This window comes from Sycon ciliatum, chromosome 2, assembly GCF_964019385.1.
Source record: "Sycon ciliatum chromosome 2, ocSycCili1.1, whole genome shotgun sequence".
In the NCBI taxonomy this organism is placed as follows: domain Eukaryota; kingdom Metazoa; phylum Porifera; class Calcarea; order Leucosolenida; family Sycettidae; genus Sycon; species Sycon ciliatum.
Genome location: NC_088644.1, coordinates 27,314,041 through 27,336,118, shown reverse-complemented (window position 1 = coordinate 27,336,118; position 22,078 = coordinate 27,314,041). Strand labels below are relative to the sequence as shown.

At 49.9% G+C, this 22,078-nt stretch overlaps 3 protein-coding genes across 4 annotated transcripts; 2 read left to right on the top strand and 1 right to left on the bottom strand.

Annotated features, from left to right (window-relative positions):
• The first annotated feature begins 657 nt into the window (after nucleotides 1-657).
• On the top strand, nucleotides 658-6,744 carry LOC135809478 (uncharacterized). Of its 2 annotated transcripts, none has more exons than XM_065322837.1 (4): nucleotides 658-3,635; nucleotides 4,189-4,362; nucleotides 4,763-4,858; nucleotides 5,693-6,744. In XM_065322837.1, the coding sequence occupies exons 1-4, from the start codon at nucleotides 686-688 to the stop codon at nucleotides 6,409-6,411; spliced, it is 3,939 nt and encodes a 1,312-aa protein (XP_065178909.1). In that variant the 5' UTR covers nucleotides 658-685; the 3' UTR covers nucleotides 6,412-6,744. The 2 variants fall into 2 exon arrangements, with proteins under 2 accessions (XP_065178909.1, XP_065178908.1); XM_065322836.1 differs by having other exon boundaries at nucleotides 4,760-4,858.
• Nucleotides 6,745-7,505: 761 nt separating this feature from the next.
• Nucleotides 7,506-8,981, bottom strand: LOC135810474 (uncharacterized). Its single transcript, XM_065323964.1, has one exon. The coding sequence runs from the start codon at nucleotides 8,979-8,981 to the stop codon at nucleotides 7,506-7,508; it is 1,476 nt and encodes a 491-aa protein (XP_065180036.1).
• Nucleotides 8,982-10,312: 1,331 nt separating this feature from the next.
• Nucleotides 10,313-20,782, top strand: LOC135809477 (zinc finger CCCH domain-containing protein 13-like). Its single transcript, XM_065322834.1, has 6 exons — nucleotides 10,313-11,762; nucleotides 12,066-12,177; nucleotides 13,534-13,687; nucleotides 14,938-15,669; nucleotides 16,075-16,139; nucleotides 18,474-20,782. Exons 1-6 carry the CDS (start codon nucleotides 10,925-10,927, stop codon nucleotides 20,524-20,526), a joined length of 3,954 nt encoding a protein of 1,317 aa, XP_065178906.1. The 5' UTR covers nucleotides 10,313-10,924; the 3' UTR covers nucleotides 20,527-20,782.
• The last annotated feature ends 1,296 nt before the right edge of the window (nucleotides 20,783-22,078 follow it).

Sequence of the window (22,078 nt, the reverse complement as noted above, 5' to 3'; positions counted from 1 at the left end):
GTTGTGTGCTATGTTCTCACCACAGACTCAGTCAGTGGCTGTACAGTGACTACCTCCACACGCCGCAGGGTTACCAGTGATGTAAGAAGGCAAGGCCTGCCCGGATGTCCCTAGAAATAATACTAATACCGCTACTTCTACCTAGCAAGCCGCGCATGGCGGTGCCATTTGTGGTGAGGAGCTAGATTTCAGGCAATCACTATGCTTGGTGCTATGTAGCTTTCCTCGCGTTGTGCTATACAGCTCTATTGAGTATTGTGACGCTGTTCTTTGGTCCCCCACCACAGTGCCATGTTGGCTGCGTTCAGCCTCAGTCTGGAATGCTAGACCGGCTGCGCCCCTTGGTCCATGTCCATGGTCACTGGCCCAATTCCAAGGAAATGAAATCTCAGTAGAAAGCCTGAGATGAGAACAGAGTGAGAGCAGCTGCATTGATCCCAAGCAAGCACATGGGCTGGCTGGCCATGGTGCCAGCTGCAGTGACTTCCTTTGTGCCCAAGCTATGCCCCTGATAACACTACAGTACATTGTACTCAGGAGTGTGTAGTGGAGCCAACACAGTCTTCTGTGAGCTAACAAGTTCAAACGACGCCAGGCTCTCTCATTCTCTCCCACTCTCTCCTACTCTATCTCTCTCTCTCCTCTCTCTCTCTCTCCCCTCCCCCCCCCCCCCCGTCTCCCTAATATGGAGCCGAAAAATGCACCAGAAGCAACACTAGCTTCCATTGACATCAGTAATCAGCGCCTGTTCGAACTACCTGATGGTGTGTGGCGAGGCAAACACTGCATGCCCGTGGAGAGATTCCTGGCCGCCTACAACTACTTCTCATATCTCCCACCACAGCTACTATGGAACATGCCACTGCTTAGAGTGCTGGATCTGCGACATAACTGCTTTGTCTACCTTCCTGATGGCCTACATCATCTGGCAAGCCTGCAGCAACTTCGCCTCAGCAGTAACAAGCTGAAAGCACTGCACACAGCATGTGATCAGCCTGGACCCACGGCTGCACAAAGTGGTACTGGGAAACAACAGCAGACTGGTACAAGCAGCAGTGTTCCTCAGCTATCTCAGCTAAGACTGCTTACAACCCTAAGCATTGGGCACAATTTTGTCAAGCCAGAGCAGCTCAGCAGGATCAACAACATGAGAAGTCTGGAAGATGTTGATGCCACCAACAATCGCCTAAAAGATCTGCCGCGTGCTTTCCTTGCAAACTGCAGGCGCCTTCGTCGCATTGCTATCGGTGGCAATCCCATTGGACGAATCCCCAGAACATTGCTGGTGAACATTCTTCGTGGAGTTGTGGCAGAGTTGTCTTTCCCAGGCATGCGGCTGACATGGCTGCCAGAGGAATTGGGTGAGCTGAGTACACTCCGCGAGTTTGATGTCAGTGGAAATTTGCTAACATGTTTGCCATCCACCATGGTTAAACTTTCCAATCTTGAAAGTCTCTACCTCGACAACAACAGCTTTGCACATGCTCCGGAGATCTTGTATCATCTGAGGTCCTTACAGCAGCTCACCATGTCGCACAATCACCTGGAGCACATCTCACACAGGTTTGCCAATCTTAGCTGTTTGGAAGTGCTGGACGTCGACCATTGTCACTTGAGGTGGATCCCCAGCCAAGTGTTCGGCATGAAAAGCTTGCGTCTGATAAAGGCACGTGGAAATCAGCTGTGTGGTCTGCCGGAGCAGCCTGCTCCGCAATCGGTTGAAATTCTTGCAGACCAGCACACATCGCCTACAGAAGACCCGGCATGTCGATCCATCATGGATCCTGACCTATTAGCTGAGTACAATTGCTCTAGCAGTGGGAGCTGTAACTACTGGCACGGCTCAGAAAAGGTACTGCTGGTAGGTGCCAGAGGTGTATGCAGCCGAGTGTTTTCCAGTCTTAGCCTGCACGGTAAGGCAGCTGCTTCAAGTGAGACTGTGGAAGCAACCATGGGAGTCAATGGAGGTCTGAGGCAATGCAAGATCTCTGTACCAGCTTGCAGCTGCAATCCAAACAGCAAGGCAGTGAAAACTATTCACCTCACTCTTCTTCCTCTAGAAAGCTGCGGTCATGGTAGTACCAATCTGTTCCTGAGCTGTCACCCTAACGTTCTACTCTGTATGGATGTTACCGAGCTAAGTGCTTCTGCGGACACATCCGTCTCGGACATCATTGAGATGATATCCTGTGCTGGCAGTCAAGTGAATCTCATGCTGGTTGGACTACACAGTGCCAATGAGGCGCTATCTTCTGTACAGTGCAAATCCTGGCATGACACCATACACAAGGTAACGGATCAAGTGGAAGCAGCCTGGAAAGACCAAGTTCAGACATGGCATGCTATGAGCGACCGCTTCCACCAGTACAGCTCCAACAAGCTAGAGGATCTAGAGGCGGATCTCATTGCTCAAGAGCTGAGCATGTTATGGCAGTGGCCATCCATTGCTGCAGCAACCTCCTCGCAGGAATCAACCGAGATTCTGGAAACTGTCAGCAAGCTGATGGCATCGGATGAGCATGGCTCGCCGTGTCTGCCCATTGCCTGGATGCTCTTAACGGATGCCATCAACAGTGAGTCTCTGATGGTGAAAGCATTGCCACTGGCTGCCGTTATAGAGCTTGCTGAAGGGTTTGGCATGTCAGCCAGCACAGCTACAGATGCTCTGGAGTACCTTCACTACCACGAGCGTAGCGTCTTCTCCAGCCATGTTCTACCCACAGGTCTAGACCAGTGCAGTGCTGATGTGGTCTTCACGGACATTGCATGGATGCTGGCACGGCTGGAGGTGCTTGCAACCCAGCTCAATGAGGACAATTCGCCTACGGCAGCCTCGGAGAGCAACACTGGTGTATATGCACAGTGGCGGCGCTCAGCAGATGTGCACTCGTCATTGTCAGAATTCACGTTGGACGTTGAGGTCAGGAATGCCCTGCTGGCCATTGCTGTACACTTTGGATACGTGAGTGGTGATGTGTTTGCTGTTGCAGCCGTAGCTAGTGCTGCTGCTGCTGCACACACGGACAGCCTCTACGATGAACAGCAGAGTATTGACCAGTTCTGCAGAAGAGTAGTAAAGTCTGCGTACAGTGGTACGAGCATACACGACAGCTGGAAGGACGCTGTTGCCGATGATCAAGATGAGCTTGGCTGCCTGTTTGCAATGGACGAGGTGAATCTGCTGTTCGGTGATTTTCTGGCCCGGTGCAGCCATGCCGCAGATATCACTGTCGCGCTTCCGAACAGCGCTGGTAGTGTCTGCATGCGAATGGCCTCGTTCTGGCAAGTTAAACTGACTCAGTGTAGCCCAACCAGTCCACATAGCAATGGAGCCATGTGTGTACGACTGCAGCTGCGAGCACCACACGGTCTCTGCCAAGCAACATGGCTGCTTTTTGGCTGGCTCGTGACCACTGGTGTCCGTCTGTCTCGCGAGTACCCGACATCGAAACTGGTCTGGCCATGTCCGCACTGTGCAAGGGAAGTACCTGACGGAGCGGAAGCCGGTTTCAAGGAGGTCGCCACGATCGATGTGTTGCAGGTCACTACCAGTGGTCTTGAGCTGCTGAGCTGTCCATCAACAGGAGCACTATTCCACAGGCACTTGCTAGCAGCACCTGATGCTGATGCTGATGGTGAGTAGTAGTGTACAGGCATGCCGGTGTAATACAGCACTTTACCAGCCACCACCCTCAATAAGTTAAACCAGCATCATTTTCAGTAACCCAATATCCTATCCATGCCCACTGCTCCAATACATCAGATTTGTTAGTCCAGTGCCCTCTCTTATCCAGCAGCATTTTCGTAGCACGAATGCCATGATACCGGATTCTAAAGGGACCACTGTAACATCAGGCATGCTGGATGCAGCCGCTGAACCTGCAAAATCAGACCATGATGGTAATCGGGAGTTTGCCGCATTCCGTAGCAGCCGAATAGCACAACTGCTCCAAACGAGAGAGAATCTCACGCCTATTGCTAGTGCCGAGGGTATCATTAGATTCATTTCTGAATCTCTCAAAGCGGCACGCCAGTCTCTTTCCGATAAACCGGAATACGCACACTGTAGAGCGCACCAAAAATCCTTTTTTTTTAAGAGTAACTTTCGCCCTACTACTACTTTCTGAATGTAGTCATGTACATATTTACTTGCGCTGGGTCATTCTGTGCAATGTGACATCATGCCAGGTATGTCCGAGGAACAGCACCTGATGGCTGACAATCTGCGAGCTGTCTTGGCAAGCGCTCACAGGCTGGCCGTGTCTGCTATGTCACAGCACCAGCAGTGCCCATGTGTAGGCCTTGTCAGGTCAGTCAACTCACGGCACGACGGATCAAGCTGCCCTTCAGCGGCAAAGGAAGGTAAGCCGTGACTTGTTTTTGCAATGAATAATATTACTGTGGCATAAAAGTCTGACTCTTCATAAAAATGAATTGCTCCCAGGCGCGTGCGCCGGTGCCCTTCAAAAGGGGGGGGGGTCCGGGGGGCCTCCCCGGGAAATGTTTCAAAAAATGAAGCAAAATCCTGCATTTTGAGCGAAAAAGGGGGGAGGGGTTCCGGGCACCCAGGAACCCATACGGGGCACGCGCCTGGCTCCTGATAATGGTGAGGAAACAGGAGAATTGAAAAAAAAACATTTTTACACACATATCCTTAGAAAGGAATGCATGATCATGATTCACTACTTCATATAATCACATACCAAGCTGAAACCGTTGCGCCCTGCATCACTGCCTGCTGGTTTGCTCTGTTTTTCAGCAGTAGGAGCTGGCTCCGTACAGTGCCACAATGGTCTTGTTGTGAATGCTGGAGACAGCAGCACCATCATTGTGCTGGAAAATGCTACCATTGTAACAGGTAAGACGAAAAGGTTAAACAGGTCTATGGCCTATTTTCATAAGAATAGGGCTTGAAAGTGCTACGTCACAGCATAGCAACAATTTCAAAAATTCAAAAACTGGATCCACTTGGATCCAGTTTTTGTATGGGTCCAAGCACATTTCAAGCAGTCTTACTCACAGCAAGGTGATATAGCCAGTGAAACTGACTGAATTGGCTAATATGGGTGGGGTGACAACTGGTGGCGAAATAAAAGTCACACCTGCATATGACATGAGTGGGTTGCTATGCACCCACATACTGAGGCAATAGCAAAGTCACACCTTAGAGTGGATCCAAAATAGAAATCTGATGTGAACTTACTACTCCCTGGCTGTTTTTGACATCATCACTTTCAAGCCCTATTACCTATGTTAGCAATTCCACCCTGGGTGCATGGACGTGCATTTTTGAACCCATTCTCTATGATCCAGACATAGGCACTTGTCTCCACTCTGACAACACTCTTTCACACAACAAAACTGTGACATTCAAAGCTCTCTCTAGCTACGGTTGGCACTGTACCGGTTGTGCAGGTACTACGTGTATAGTTAGGGCAGAGGGCAAGTGACCAGGTCGGGATGGGTATGAAGTTGAGACTGTACCGGTAGGACTGGGGTTCATTGCTTACGATTATTTTTTAGCTAAACCAGTAAGATGTACACGTATGTTCGATTGTGTGTGTGTGTGTGTGTGTGTGTGTGTGTGTGTGTGCGCGCGCGTGTGTGGTGTGTGTGTGTGCGTTTGTGGTGGTGTGTGTGTTTTCGCATGTGCGTGCGTCCATGTATGTGCATATGTTTCACTGGCTTTCAGATTGCTCAGCCTGTACAGAGCAAGGACTCCTAACAGTCGACGGCCGGACTGATGAAAGCCAACAGGAACATGCCATTACACGGGGCATGCCGGCAATTCAGGATGGCTGGAGAGACCAGCAAACCGCCCGGAGAGGAGATGGTGACCTGATGACAGAGGAGCATGCGATACGAGCAGCCTTGAGAACACTTTCCGATTGCAGTAGAGCTCAGCTGGAGAGAGCAGTTCAATCAATGCAGAGAATACTCAGTGATGGTTACACTGCCGATGATGTGCGTTTAGTGCAGGACCTGGTGAGAGGACAGGCGAGGGATGATGGAGAAGCCAGCGGTTGCACTCCCATGCAAGCAGATGACCAGGAGCTAAGCAGCGCCAACAGGCACATGGTAGTACCACAGGCCACAGATGAAGAGTTGGGTGCAGCTGCTGCTGAGCAACTGACAGGCAGTGGCGGCAGCAACGAACAAGCCGCTGCTGATGGTGTGTGCCCTTCCAACTGCACACAGGCACCTGCACCTGTTCACAACGATCCTTCTATCCGTGGCCTGCCACTGTCTGGCACAAGCCCTCCTCCAGATCGTTTAGTTCACCGAGCTGTGTACAGTGACATCGCTGGCGATCTGCCGGTTCACACAGTAGCGTCAAACAACTTCAGTCCTGGTTTACTGGCAGCAGTTGTGAGAACAGTTTGTCATGAAGTGCTGGCTCAGTTAGAGTAAGGCCTTGCCCTGTCTTCCCTTCGTTACTTCACTATCCCTGGTTAAAAAGAAGGCTAGTCATGAGCACAGCCATTGCCATTCGAACAAGGACATCTATTTTTAATTTCTTTTTCAAGTAATTTTTTTCATATCTTGAGTCTAACTAATCAATGTTTTTTTTAAACATGCTTTAATATACGTAGGCTTATACAAGTGCTACTTTGTAAGCACTGGCAACACATTCAGTTTGCCAAATTTCTCCACTAAATAACACTGACATTCTGGCAATCTCCGAAAATACTGACATAGTATAATTATATTTGATCAGAATGATGCACATAAGACGTGACGTGAAGTAGCATCCTTGAAAGATGTTTCGGTCTGAGTTCTATTGGAAAAAATAACTTCACTTTTCCCGCTGGAAGACTCCTTAGCCTCACTGATGTGAAAGTCCCTTGACGATACCGAAAAACAGTAAGCCACATCAGTCATTGGCAAGGCATGGCTGAGGGCTGAGGGCTGAGGCGTGACATGATGGAAGTTTACAAGCATGTACTGGTACAGTAGTAGTTGAACGCAAACCTCTACTAGGCATTATGAGCCTCGCCGGTGGCAGTATGTCAGGAAGCCATGGGTTCTCTTCCGACACAATGCACCTCCCCCCTTGCGGAAAGGAGCAGGAAGCGCACAGGCCCGCCGGAACCGGTCCGGTTGGTCAAGTTATCACCGGACCAACTTTTGGCCACCAACACGTGTTTGCTACCGTGGAGGGTACGTGTACCCGCCATATCCATATACAGCATGTGTACCCGCCATATCCATATACAGCATGTGTACCCGCCATATCCATATACAGCATGTGTACCCGCCATATCCATATACAGCATGTGTACCCGCCATATCCATATACAGCATGTGTACCCGCCATATCCATATACAGCATGTGTACCCGCCATATCCATATACAGCATGTGTACCCGCCATATCCATATACAGCATGTGTACCCGCCATATCGTACACAGAGCATGAAAGGCCGTGAAACTACCGGACCAATCAAATTCTGCTTCCGGCAGTCCTGAAGTGTACTTGCATGCGCAATTACACTGCACGGGAATCAGATGGCGTCCAAGACGGACTGGAGAAAACGGGAAATGTCCCACGTCGGATGCCAGTCGTCCCACCGTGCGGGGTCTTTTGGTGGTACCATGCCTTCTGTCAAGCCCAGTCTGACCAACACCAGGTGCCTACTGGGTATCATGATTACATACTGGCCATGGTGACCAATCATCAGGCACGTATCGCTCGGCGGTGTTGCCTGAAGCACCCGGTCTAACAACACACGTTTGCTTCTGACGTACAGCGATGCATGGCTGTCCAGCGGTGAGGTGGGAACACACCACACATGTCCGCCGTAGACACCCGCACTGCCCGGTGCACGCTGCCACATCAAGTTCACATACGACTCGTCCAGCAGCTGCTTCCCATTCCACTGGCCCCTCTGAACCAGCAGATGGCCAAGCCTGGCCCAATCACGTGCCGTCGCGTAGCTGAACGAAGAACCCACAAACAGGCCACTCTGATCAGTCTCCATGACGACCGAATTAGCGCCGACGATGCCGAAAAGAGCCTCTTTAGGAAAGCGCCAGTACTCGATGTCGGTGGCAAAGGAACGACGTAAGGCGTGCGAGAGAATGTTAGTCAGCGCTGAGCTGTAATACCAAGCATCAGCGCCACTCTGCGGTGTTGCATGGTCTGGCTTGGCCATCTCTGCAGCCACATAGCTGTGAATGAATTCCACAATGCTAGGCTGGGTAAAGAGCAGAGTGGGTATGGTTGCCGTGTCACTATAATCCTCCCGTATGCTGGCCAGGACGTTGGTCATTTGAATGACCTCACGCAGTGTCGCATTGCCGTACACAACCTGATCCAACGTCATGTGACCCTGGCGTACGCGCATGCCGACGAGAATTGCCGTTAGAGTTTTCGTCATGGACCATCCCAGCAATGGTGTCTGAGCACCAATGCCAGGCAAATGCTCGGAGGACGCATAGCCCTCGGCAACGAGCTTGCCATCGTACAGCACTGCAATGGCGCGTGTGTGTGCCCTTTCATAAGATTCTCGTGTGAACTCAGCACTCACAATATCCTGAATGGTTGCATTGTATTGTACAATATCCTCGCTTTCCAGTGTAACGTGAGGCGCAGCTCCGCTTTGCACACCATCGAGCAAATCATACTGTGCTCGGTGCGTCGATTCATACAACTGCCTGTTAGCGATGACACTGCAGCCGGTGTAGGGCCCGTGGTACACTGCTGATGAGCTGAACACGTTTGGCCATATGGACGTGTTCACGTACTGTCCATCATAGTCCACCTTGTACTGGACGAGTCGCTTGACCAGGCCAGGAAGGTCTTGTTGAAATACCGACTCGGGGTTACGTTCGGACACGAACACACCGCTACAGACGGTCTTGGCAGCGAATCCGCAGGCCACGTTCCCCAGATTCACCACCGTTTCAGAGAGGTACCACGCTAGGACAGTGGGAATGACAACGACGATGGTCAGCCAAATACAGCTTCTTGTCGGCATGGTTGTACCTTCTCACGGGTTTCAGTCCCGCTATCAGTATCAGTTCACTGTCACAGTTCAACAGGACAACCCACTCGACTAGACTGAGCTTGCCCTGGCCAGTGGGCCGGGCTATGGAGTATGGTGATAATGATATTCAACAGGAAACCGCCCCAGAAGATCTGCCCATTCATCTGCAAGTAATACAATTAGAGCTCGGGCTTACACAAAATAATTATCATGTCAGATTGTAAATCTTCGCGAGCAACCTCCTCCCATTGCATGGGCCCACGCCCAGTAGATCTACACCAGGTACACGTCCACGTAGATCAACTCCGTGCTTCTGGAATACTAATGAGTAATGGTAGATCTAGAAGACTACTCGCACTATGTTCCTGTACTTCGCCGTCAGTGGCGTCAGGCCAGGGAGAAAAGACCTTTACTTTACTCTTTAGTTGTCATTCTGAGGTCCAGCATTCTTTGTATCCTTGACCTTGGTGCATCCGTGGTGCTCGTTCTCTTTGTGGTTTCCCAGCCCAACGTTTTGTGGGCAGTTCTGTCGTGATGGCTGAGCTGAGGCCTTGTTGCATGCATGAAAAGCGTGAACAGCGTGCTTATAATACAAGTAGACCCACATGCATGTACTTGTAGTTGGATCGATTGGACTGCACTGTACTGTCGATTTGGTGTGTAGACGTGTGAATGTGGTTAGCATCGGATCGCCACTAACTAGCGGCTTGTGAAATCGATCATGTCACAACAGGCTGAAGCGATGACGATGCGCAAAAACACCACGTATGGTAGCGGCCAGACTCAGTGTTTGCACCTTCGGCAGGTCAGGTGGCTTCGGCTTGTCTCGCAAGAGGAACAAAGTCATATACACCAGCCCACCATCCCTTTAGAAGATCTGGTGTATGCTCCTCTCCGGAGTTCCGTGTGGCCAGCGGCTAGGGTCAGTACAGTGCCTTCGCATATGTCGTTATGACCCTACAGCACACGTATTATGGCTTGGGTGGAACTGCTACTGTCTCTTGAAGTCTTCCCAAACTCATTGTTTACGACCGTGGCATGCTGTGGCTCCTCCGCTCATCCTCATACACAGACTTAGCATTCTTTCTCTCCATTCTCTAGGACAGGCATTAGCGAATTTGACGTGTCACCTGCCAAAAACAACCGTCTCCAGCCATTCTTCAGGCTTCGGCGTCCAGCTTGCTTTCAAAATACAGACCGTGAATGCTTTGTATGAGCACGGTGCACGACCCAATGTTTACTAGTGACGTTGAGGGCGTTCTCTTTATGGCCGTGGATAGATTCGTGCTATCCGTGCTCGCTGCCAGCGGCATGCAACTGCCAAGGCAGCTAGGCCCCTGGCACTTTCAAACAAGATTCTCGTTTTGCACTTGCAACCAGATATCTCTTCGGAATCACGTTGGAACTTGGGGAAGAACTAAATTTGGTTTGCTTGAAAGGCCGCAAACTGCCGAAGGCTCGCTACCTGGAACGCTCTGAGTGCCGTCCTTGCTCGAGAAGCGATCATTACCTGCCTCTGATAGTAGAAGTGCTACATAACAGTACAGTCATTGGTGATGCGTGTGTTACTGTAGAGACCTCAGGTCCTGTAGAGTAGACTGTGTAGTCTCTACCTGGCATCATAATTATCTTCCGCTAGTACTTTGACCCTGGGCGGCATTTCATAGAGAACTCCGGGGTAGCGCAAGCGCGCAAAACTGGCCTGGGTATTCCCAGGAGCGAGCCAGAACCTAAAGAGTCGACCATGGTCGACGGACGATAATTGAATCGTTTTATCAGTGAATTTGATCACTTCTTCTAGGCACCGAGCGACAGTAGGAGGCGGAGAGTTACGCAAAACCAGTAGCTGGGTATTGTACCCCTCCACGTTTTGTGGTTGTGGAGGTACAGCGCTTGCGGACGCTAGCCGAGCATTCCTGTGAATTTCCGGCAGAATGGCCGAAGGAGAAAGGCCCTCGTCGGGGCTGTGCAGCTCGTGTAGCGTAGCGAAATTCCCGCAGCTGCAGTCTGCTCGAAAAGGTCATGTCCAGTGCCTGATGGCTAGCCTGGAGCGTGCTGGCTTGGTGGACAAGAAGGGCAGATACGAGGCAATGGATGTTGATGAGTATGGCGCTACGGCGCTGCATCACTGCTGCCGTCACGATCAGGCTCAGTGCTTGAGCGTCATTGTCAAGCTAGCGCACGTCAGGGAGTGCGTGAAGGCCAGGAACGGAGCGACGGCCTTGCACGATGCAGCAGCCACCGGTTCACTGCGCTGTCTCAACTACCTGCTGAAGCACACGGAGCACAGCATCACCATTGGTGATCGCTCGGGCAGCACACCGCTCCACTGGGCAGTGCAAGCAAAACAAGACGATGCTGTGACGGCACTGCTCCAGTCCGAGGGTGCAACATGCACTGTCAAAACCAAACTGGGCGTCACACCACTGCACATGGCCGGTGCGAAAAACCAAGTGGGTATTCTCCGACAGCTGGTGAACTTCTGCCTGGCTCACGGCGAGGATAACGTCATCAATAGTCAAGCGAAAAGCGGCGCGACGCCAGCATACTTTGCGGCTCAGGAAGGCAATCTGGACTGCCTGCGTTACCTGGTTGAGGTCGGGCGTGCGGACCTGTCCATCCGCGCCAAGGACAAGATGATGTGCCTGCACGCAGCCGCACAGCACGGCCATCTGGCCTGCATGCAGTGGATCGTGGAGCGCTGTGGTGCGCAGTGTGCCAACGAGAGAGGCCCGGACAACGCCACCATCGCTCACTTGACGGCCTCGCAAGGTAACCAGGGTGTTATTCTTTGCACACAGTTCACAATAATATCATTATTGTGTGATTCTTTAGCACATTATGCTAAAGAATCTTTTTGTTTGTTTGCTGATGCCGAGAGTAGTTTTTTTTACGGCATACCGGTGAGTCGTGGGTGGTACTGTTGCCAATCCATGCCTATGCTTTGACCTACTAGTACATATACACGTACCACAACAGAGGGAAACACGCATACCTCATTGCTGACTGTTGCTGGGACACACCACTCATCCCACTTATCAGTGCTTTCTCTCTTCCCCGGCCCTGTGTGCATAGGTAACTGGGAGTGTCTGGAGTGGATCATCGAGCAGTCGGTACTCAATGGAAAAGAGCGCGATCATTTTGGAGGCACACCGCTGCACGATGCAGCTGACAACAATCACTTGGAGTAAGCTGTCTTGGCTGTCTTGGATATCTGGATAATGTACTCGTATGTATGTGTATGCTTGAAGCAGTAATAGCTCTTTATGGAACCACAGAGCAGTGAGAAATGTCGGAGAGAGTTTCGCTTTTATAAAGTTTTATTGAAGTCTAGGTACCGGATACACGAAAATAGACTGTATGAAGATGTGTTTTACTCGACAGTCGCATGTGCATATCCTGGGGCATTTCTCAGGGGGGAGAGGAGAGGGGGGGGGGGGATACTTTTCAAGTGCGAAGTTCCAACATACGGTTTGTGGGGGTAGGCTTCCGTTGGCTCGTTTGGGGCAATTTTTGGGGTATACATCAACTGCCGATGATAACGTTTCATTGCATACATACCGGTACTGTACTTCAAAGTCCGGCGTTGCTCAGTGAAATCCAGTCGCGTCACTCGAGTGCACGCCGGGCGTTGCGCATCCCTAGGCCTGCGAACGCTGGGTTGCGGAATGATGCCAGGCACTGTAGTCACAGACACCTTCAGGGGTGTCGGAAGGTATTTTAGTGTGGTACAGTCAGCCATCTGAAGTACAGTTTGCTCGTGGAGGAGGGGTGGTTGAGCTGAACATTTTGGGAAATTAGAGCCCAGATCAGTGTATTTTATTGATTCACAGGGTGCCTGGGGGCAAAAAAGTGGTACGGTCAATACCGTAGTGACCGTACCGTGTCCAACGCCCCTGCGTGACCTTGGAGCTGAGCACATGTACTTCTAAAGGCCCTATCATCCTATGTATTGTCAGAAATCATTGATGATCAACAACCAACAGTGTTCAGATTATGATCAGCTATTGCTGCTGCTGTCGTCATCGTCGTCGGTGACGTTTATTTTTGAAAAGCAAGGCAAACGGTGTATGTACGCCCCACTGATATGAGTAAGCAGGACAACGGGAAAGAGGAGAGAGGATTAAAAAGAAATGAAAATAGAGGCATGAATGAGAGAAGGGAACAAAGATAGTGGAACTGGAAAGAGATCTACGTTGTGATGGAGTTAACGTTTTATGTGATAAAGCGCTTATAGGTAGACATTTTGTCAAAATATAGTACAGTATATACAGGGGCGTGTGAAGGTATTCAATATTTGTGCGGCCATGAAGAGGTGCGGGGATTGAGCCCAAATAGCCCAAGCTTCATTGCTTCGAAATCACAAGATATAGTTATTGGTGAGGCTCTGCCGGCATCCGCCGCACCTGTTCCGACACTCCCTATCATTCCCTGTCCTGGCTACGGTCATGCACTGTGTCTCATTCTCATACATGTACATGTGCAGCATGATCATGCCAATCATGGTGGCAGTGTCCCGTTTCGTGTTTGTGCTTGAATGCAGATGTGTGAAAGGCCTAGTTGAACATGGTGTGCTGATGATAGCAACTGACAATGACAACCACACCGCACTAGACCTGGCTAGAACAGCTGGGCACACTGAAGTGATCGACTTTCTTGAGCAACACCTGGAGGTGCTGAAAGAGCAGGAAAGAGAGGTCAGTGACTAATCTATGATCACTGAGGCTCCGTCCGTGTTTGATAATTACGCAAGCAAGAGCTCCGTGTTTTGATAATTACGCAAGCAAGAGCTCCGTGTTTTGATAATTACGCAAGCAAGAGCTCCGTGTTTTGATAATTAGGCCACACCAAGTTAATTCTATGTTTCGCGTCGGATATTTTCTGGAAAAGGCACGCGGGCGGGCAGAAAAAAAACAAAAACAGAAGAAAAAACTAAACTCCATTCTATGTGTACTGAGCCATGTTGCACACAGAATACCACTACCAAACTGTCAGTTCTATCCAAAACGACAAGTCGTCACAGGACAGCTGGCAGACTGGGCTGGAGCGATACAGAGATTTCATGGATGGCTCCTCCTGCATTTTGATTTGAGTCGAGTGCGATCCCGCTCCATCACAACTGTGGAAAATCTCGAAGTCCTTGACACCTGGAATCTCTGCTCGCTTGGTGAGCAGGCCCTAGGCCTACCGCACGGCTTGGAAAAATAGAAATTTTAATCTCTCGCACCTTCTACGTACCATCGCCTGGAATGCAAGATTATCGAGAAGCTAATAAACTCTGATCTGCCATACTGGCTAGAGAATGTTCGTCAGAACAGCCATTGATTGGCTCGTCTAGGTTCTTTTTTTCTTGTCAAGGATTTGAAAAGGTACGCGGGCGGGTGACGCGAAACATAGAAATAACTTGGTGTGGCCTTACGGAACTTGCAAGAGTACTGAAACCAGAGTGTGAAACACTGCATTTGGGTTCTGGACAACGGATTTCGTCATTCTGTCATTTTGATGGAGGCCGTGATCCATGACTCAACTGTTGCGCTGCACATATGATCGATGGCATCAGTTTCTATTGATGTCAAAGTGACACTAACTTACCCACCGCTTTCTCCTCAGTCTGTCTTCCAACACACTCAAACCATGATCGGCCAGCTGTTGAAAGACATACAATTGTATACACGTTATGAGCAGGCATAAAAAAAACTTTAAAAAGCGATTTTCTAGACTGGTAGAATGGAAAGGATGTTGCAAATGATCTCTGCTGGGGTGACAACCACCGCATGTCTTGAGGCCGTGATGTCAGGGAAGCCCATCCAGCTCACCGTTCTACTGCAGAAAAAGACTACAGTATGTGTAAACATGATTATGCTATAATTATGAAGGCACTTATCCTCCATGTGGTATCTATGGTGTTCTCCTGCATGTTTATCTATGGTGTTCTCCTCTGGTGCAGCGTCAGGTAGCTGCACTGCGTACCAAGCAACAAGAGGAACGTGAAAAGCGACAGAAGGCCAAGGTGGAAAAGCAACGCAAGAAGGAGCAGGAGAAGCTGCAGAAACTGCAACTCAAGATGCAGCAAGAGGAGGAGAAGCAGCGACAAAGAGAGCTGAAAAGGCAGAAACTAGAAGCACAACTTGCAGCAGCCGCGGATGACGCTGAAGCGGAGCAGGAAAGCGAAAAGGATCCGCCCGACGCTAGCCTTGCCACTGCTGCTGCAACACTGGATGATTCCGGTACGATAACGCTGCCGCCGAAAAACGAGGAGTGGGACAAACTGGAAGATGAAGCACATGCACTAGCTATGGAGCGTGGCCTGGATCAGTCAGGTGAGCATGACAACTCCACGGCAGCCTCCGGAGATGACAAACTGAACACAAGCGGAGCTGTTTCGTTCCATCTCAGCGAGGACGAAAACAAGACGCGGAAGGCAAAGAACAAGAAGGAGCGCAAGGAGAAGTCGAAGACGCTGCGTAGCCTGGGCCGCTGGATAAAGCGCTCCTCGTCGGACAAGAACGATCCTGGCGGTGATCGACGTGGGATAAGCCGCCGAAGCTCCGTGTCCAGTACGGGAACAGATCGGCGATCCAGCACACCGGCATCTCAGGTCAGCCTCGCAACACCTACAAACAGCCGTCCGGAGGTGGCGCCTACATCGGCAGAACCATCCGAAGACAATCTCGACACGGTAAGCACTAAGCGCTGCCTACAGTGGCTGACTGTTGCCTTTCCAGCTGCCCTAATACTATGCGAGCATGCTGTCAACTTCTTCTTTTTTAAGCCTGCTCACCAATCTAGAAGGGTTAGTAGTAGTGAGGGTGTTGCCGTATGCCTACACCATAGCAGCTTGTATACCTATCACAGTATCAGTGCCAGGGGCTGAGCCAGTCTTAGTCTTAGGTGGTGAATGTGCAAGAGCTCAACGCTGCTATGCTGTGCACATGCACATGACACTGTACGTATGCATTTCTTCCAGAGACATTATGGTTTTGCCAAGATGTCGAATTAAACCTGTCTTGTCCTGACCAATGCCTACAAAGTACAATGCAATAAGAATGTCAATGTTTGTATGCTACCTTCACGCTGTGCGCAGGAAGACGAAGACTTCTCCAAACCTCGCGGATACGTGAGGAAACAGAAGAAACATTTCGACACCAGGTAAGCCATAGTGACATGATAGGTGTACTTGCCACATGCTGTCAAGCACCCAGATACAGCTCCAAAAAAACGCTCCCTCCAAAGATGAGTATACGTGCACTCGTGAACTCGTGAACTCGTGAACTGTGTGTACTCCGAGTTTTCATCTACAGTCAGACCTCGTTTATCCGAATCCCTCGCCATCCGGAAGAAAATCACTGGTTACCGATGTGCAGCATGTGTCATGCATACAACATAACCGGACCTCCCGATCCGCATCATCGGTACCGGCAAGAGTACATGAAAACCAGAGTGTGCAGCTCGGATGGGTTGCTGTCACGGCGAAATTCCGTGATTACATCATTTTAGTGATGTAGTGCGTACAAGCAGGATTCAAGCAGGTCTCTTTCTGCACAACTGCAGCTCAGTTGTACGCACTACGCCATTTCCCGCCTCAGATCTGGGCCAAATATGATGTAATCACGGAATTTCGCCGTGACAGACACCCATAGCAGAAAAGGCCCCAAGCTGCACACTCTGCTTTTCATGTACTCTTGGTACCGGTGCATGATTTCGTGTACAAACTGGTTTAAATGTGTGTACAAAAAGCTTCGTCGTATCCGGTTGCACGTACTTGCAGAAGCAAGAATCAGGGAGTTGTACAAGCAAATGAGGTCCTTGACCTGCTGGATGCATGCGGATAGCACTCCGTTGCATGCACTTGTCATTTTTCTCGCTTGTTTTACATACTGTGCATGCTAGTTGTACTGCATAGGACCGTCTACATGTATGTACGATGTCACTGCTTTTGACATGCCACCACATGCACATACAGTATGTGTGTTCGGTTATCCGGTTCCCTCGCCTATCCGGATATTTGTATGCAGGGATGAATTTAACCTGTATCGCATCGCAGTTTGCGATGCAAAATCGATCTACTGCTACTCAAAAGTCACCGTGACTTGCAGAAAACTGCGATACATACAGACTATCCATGCCTAGCCTATGCTGTCAAGTAACATGCAGTGTATGTGGTGCAGGCACTCTCAATCTGCGTGCACATGTATGATTCAGTCGTTTTTTTCCAAATAGGCTTTCAGGCATCACTCTCAAGAAGGACAATGTGGTAAACACCCGACCTTCAAAGAAAAATGCTAATCAAAATCAAAGACTGCTACACAATTGTGATTTTGTATCGCAGAAACTGCTATGCAAAAATATGACAATAAATTCATCCCTGGTATGGAAAACAGATGTGTGCGGTTAAGCGAGGTCTGACTGTACAATGCAATCGTCCGGAGGCTACGATGATCGCATTGCTACATGGCTGGTTAGTACTTACTGAGCACGCAGTGAACACTCTGACCTAATAGAGAGGTTCCGCATAACGTAATTACGTTAGTAAAAAACGTAGTCGATCTGCGGAAAGTCTTTACGTAACTGCATGTGCATCTGTGTTCCGCCATACGGACTTTTCAAATCACGTAGCTGCCCTTGGCAACTCCAAACGCGGCAGTGTACAACCAGATCGACCTAGGGAGAGAGTCATAAATTTGTACCTCAATCCACTTACGGACCAGCTACGTTATCAGAGTCCTATCTACGTACTCTCCGTAGACAACTTTCCGTAAGTGGAGTGCAAATTCGCGAATTCACGGATTTTTCCCGCCCACTAACGTAACGTTGCTCAACTTTACGTAGTGCGGAACCTCTCTATTGTCAAGGTTCCCTGGCTTGTGTGAAAGTTGCGCTACATTCGTTGATCGTATCAGAACAATCAACCAGTGGTTACCACGAGATGATTTCCGAAATGAACTACCGTAAAAGTCCGTAAATACGTACCTGCCCGAAAGAAATACCCCCTTCATTCTTTTGGCTCTGTCTGTTGAAGTCAAGTCAAGCCCGGTAAACATACTGTCCGAAATAAGTACGGGTATGGTGTGCACATGCAGCACGTAGCATGTACATCTACATGAAAATGACTTCTCCACTACACACATAGTCAGGTCCGAAAGTTAGTTCGTGCCCGAAAGTCAGTACCCACCCGAAAGTCAGGACGGATGTGGTCACTAAATTCGAAAGTAAATACGTACTTATTTACGGACTTTTATGGTATTAGATTGATAGATAGATTGAGTACCAATAGGATAGGTGTAGGAATGCTCAAACCTACTTCAGTATCTACTCTACACAGCAGAAGACCAAGTTCTCCCTCCTTTCTCTCTCTCTCTCTCTCTCTCTCTCTCTCTCTCTCTCTCTCTCTCTCTCTCTCTCTCTCTCTCTCTCTCTCTCTCTCTCTCTCTCTCTCTCTCTCTCTCTCTCTCTCTCTCTCTCTCTCTGGTCATGTAATTTCAGCATAAAGGAGAGGCAAAGCCACTTCAGCAGATTCTGGCAGCGCCGTGCTGACAAGCAAGCGAACACAGCGTCGGAAAAGAGGACACTAGAGGAGCAGAGAGGCAACAGTAACGCTGGAGACGTGAGTCTCAGGGGAGTGCCGACGGTCACGGCCGATGAAGATGTTATTGACGGTTTGGACGGGCCTTCAGAAGCAGCTGCAAGCTCAGCTCCAGCACCACGCAAATCGCGTCTGCCCCGCGGCCTTGCCAACTTTCTGTCCAGAAACAGCAAGCAAACACTGGTGGCAGCGAGCCTGACGCCCGGATCACAATTCAGCTCTGCTGCGCCGAGTGCTGTGCCTTCCAGTGACAACCTGCTGACGGATAACGAAGGCACTGAGCAGGAAGATGACGTTGTCACTCCACCATCAGTTGGGAAGGAAGGCAGACCCTCTGTCGAGGTCGTGATGGTGATCGGAGGCAACCATGACGACCCTTCGGACGACGAAGGCAATAGAGGCACGGGCCAGGGTGCCAGTGAAGCTGCTGGTCTGGGACCCCGTAGGTTTACAATGGACACTAGGCATGGCACGGCGTCTTCATTGTCAACTGGTATGACGACGGACACACACCGCCAGTGGACGCCAGCAGCCGGTGCTGAAACGCCAGCAGCTCAGACCGAAAGAACGAGCATGAATGCAAGCAACGAAGAGCCGCAGGGCGCGACGACCTCTCCAGACAGCCAGCTGAGATTGTCTTTGCAGGCGCGCCAAGCAAACCTCGTAAGTGCCATGATGGCAGCGCCGTCAGCATCACACAATATCAATGAACCCGTGCATACTGACACAGCAGTGACAGAGAGCTCTTCCGACACGACACGGCAAGGTCAGGACGCATCAGTGGCCAAACCAACCAGTCTGGAAGATTCAGCTTTCGGCAAGACAGGCTCAACAGGAAAGGAGAGCAAGAGCGAGCATGTTTCAGGCCGTAGATTCCAGGCCAGAGACACCGTACACCGCCCCAAAAAAGAACTGGTACGGCATAGCTCCGACTTGCTCCTGAACGACTTGAAGTCGCAGATACACAAAGAGGATGACGAAGCAATCCACAGTGCTAAGCAATCTTCAACTGGCTTAGAGGACGCGCTGTTCGGAGCGGCCAGCATGGAGCATCTGGCCAGCGTGCGAGAACGCAGCTCAAGCCGACCGGACCTTTTTGTCACCCCAACAGACGTTGATGATGACCTTGAGGCAGCGCTGTTCAGAGCTAAGACGAAAGTGAAAGAGCGCGAACTAGAGGCGGTGGTCAGCCAGCCGAACCTTGAGAGCATCGGCAATGGCGGTGGCTTGGAAGATGCACTCTTCGGGGCAAAGAGCATGGAGAACATTGCCAGCAGGCGAGAAAAGATGACATCAGGCAGCAGCAGCAGTAGTCAGCCCAGCAATGTCCTAGCACCACCGTCGGGTCTTGAAGCTGCCCTCTTCAGCGCAAAGAGCTCAGAGCAAATTGCGGACAAGCGAGAGAATAGAGAACCTGTGCAAGAGCATGAAAGTGAAGTGCCTCCTCCTCCTCCAGTGGAGAAGAGCATAGAACAGATGGATGTCGATCATCTGCTACAAAAAGCAGCGGATGACATCACTACCGACAGTGGCATCAATAGAGACTACCATGATCCTACTTCTGCAGACAGCTCATCGCCATCGACATTCAGCGATGCCAGCGGTATGGAACAACTTAGTACGCCTCTCAAGCCCAGCGGTAGCAGCAGCAGCAGCACAACGGCATACGTGGGTGACGACATGCTTCCCACCACCCTGTCGCTGACACCGTCGACAGGCACACTGGACACGATTGAGGAGACGGACAATGAGCCGAGTGGTGGCGCTGGCAGTGGCGATGGAGATGGTAAGGACCTGAGTCCCGAGGACAAGCATCGCTATCAGCTTGCCACCCTGCAGCAGCGCAGCGCCAGCAGCCTGACCGGATCCATAGAGGATGGCATGGAAAGCAGTCGGATATCATCGCGCAGTGCCTCGCTTCCCACACTGGTGGAGTCTGACGTTGAAGACTGAAAATCTGGAGTTTAAATGCGTTGTACATATGATTGATGGTTCTGCATATCACTATTACAATAACTGGCTAAAGCTCTTTTGGACCATTATGTAATCATAATGCAAAGCCCATGCAAAATCCAGGACAGTCAATGGTTGAAAATCATAATTGAATACTTACGGTCACTGACCGCATCAATAACACCAACAGTTGATTACATAATCAATGTATTAATCATTATTTTGGAAATTTCCAGCTCTGCTTTGGCTAACTGCATCTTTGAATACGAACTGAGGTGTTGCGCCTAAGGCAGTACTTGTACAAGCAGGTCACAGGTTAGAGTTCTAATGGGGTTGGCATTTCCCCCCGCTCTACCGGCAATTTGCTTCCCCTGAGAATTTAGGGGTCGTCGCAAAAGTTTTTTTGTAATCCCTGAAACGAACATCATTCGGGTCCGAGTACGAAAAGTGAACGATGTTCATTTCAGGGACGACAGAAAACTTTTGCCACGACCCCTTACTGTGTACAATACACTACTGAAGTACTAACGCAGAAGCTGCGACGAACTCGGCCATTTGAAATTTTGAAACACTCCACCACTCCACATTGCGCTCTTGGCCCACATTCACAACACCGTACTCCATAGCAAGGAAATTCGCTCTTGGATAGATGTTGCATATCCTCCAGACAGCTGTTTTGCTCATCGCTTTATCTATTCATTCGTTTTCTATCTCCACCGAGGAGCTCTCAAATTGAGTCTATGAACAAAACAGCTGTCTGGAGGATACTTAGCTGTCCCCACAGGATACCGCGATTCCGCGGGCGCGGAATTTTCCGCGTTATTGGTTATCATCCGCGTTTCGAGAGATTTCGCATAAATCCCGCGTTATTCATGAGAATGTACAAGAAAATAGTGCATGCTGTTGAAAATGTACTACAAAGTCGTATGGGTTCATGAGTTTGTACGACAAAGTTGTATTCTTGCATGAGACTGCACGCTAAAGTTGTACCAGTGACAGATAACTCGTGCATAATGACCGCATTAACCCGCATATTTGCCGTATAATGGCCTGTTTTCACCCGCATAATTTTAGGATTTTGTCCGCGTTATTCTGTGGGGACAGACTTAGTATGCAATATCTACCCAAGAACGGATTTCCTTGCTATGGAGTATGGTGTTCAACTGCTGTGAATGTTGGCCAAGAGCGCAATGTGGAGCGGTGGAGTGTTTCAAAATGTATGTACTCTTCATATTATTCTGTCCCTGCGGGAATTTGCGGAAAAAACTCTCGAAAACTTGCGCAAGAAATTGCGGCAGAAAACAACAAAAAATGCGACGAAAAGTGCGGAATGATGCAGAACTTGCCAGGAATTCGCGGAATTATTTGCAGAAAATTGCGGATTTGGGCCAAATCACGAAATTTGTTGCATCGTATATCTACTCGGGAGTAGTACGAGTCGTGCTGTGCAAATAACCTACAGGATCATGGAAAGTACTGCGTGAAAAGTGCATAAAAATGTGAGATATGGTGCAGAAAACAACATAAAAACGCGGGAAATCGCGGATTTTGC

Bases quoted from the DNA above. Each gene is read 5' to 3' on its own strand.
- LOC135810474 (XM_065323964.1), bottom strand. From the start codon at position 8,981: ATGCCGACAAGAAGCTGTATTTGGCTGACCATCGTCGTTGTCATTCCC.
- LOC135809478 (XM_065322836.1), top strand. From the start codon at position 686: ATGGAGCCGAAAAATGCACCAGAAGCAACACTAGCTTCCATTGACATC. The intron at 3,636-4,188 runs GTGAGTAGTAGT...ACATCATGCCAG, and splicing joins ACCTGATGCTGATGCTGATG to GTATGTCCGAGGAACAGCAC. The intron at 4,859-5,692 runs GTAAGACGAAAA...ACTGGCTTTCAG, and splicing joins AAATGCTACCATTGTAACAG to ATTGCTCAGCCTGTACAGAG.
- LOC135809477 (XM_065322834.1), top strand. From the start codon at position 10,925: ATGGCCGAAGGAGAAAGGCCCTCGTCGGGGCTGTGCAGCTCGTGTAGC. The intron at 11,763-12,065 runs GTAACCAGGGTG...CTGTGTGCATAG, and splicing joins TCACTTGACGGCCTCGCAAG to GTAACTGGGAGTGTCTGGAG. The intron at 16,140-18,473 runs GTAAGCCATAGT...ATGTAATTTCAG, and splicing joins AAGAAACATTTCGACACCAG to CATAAAGGAGAGGCAAAGCC.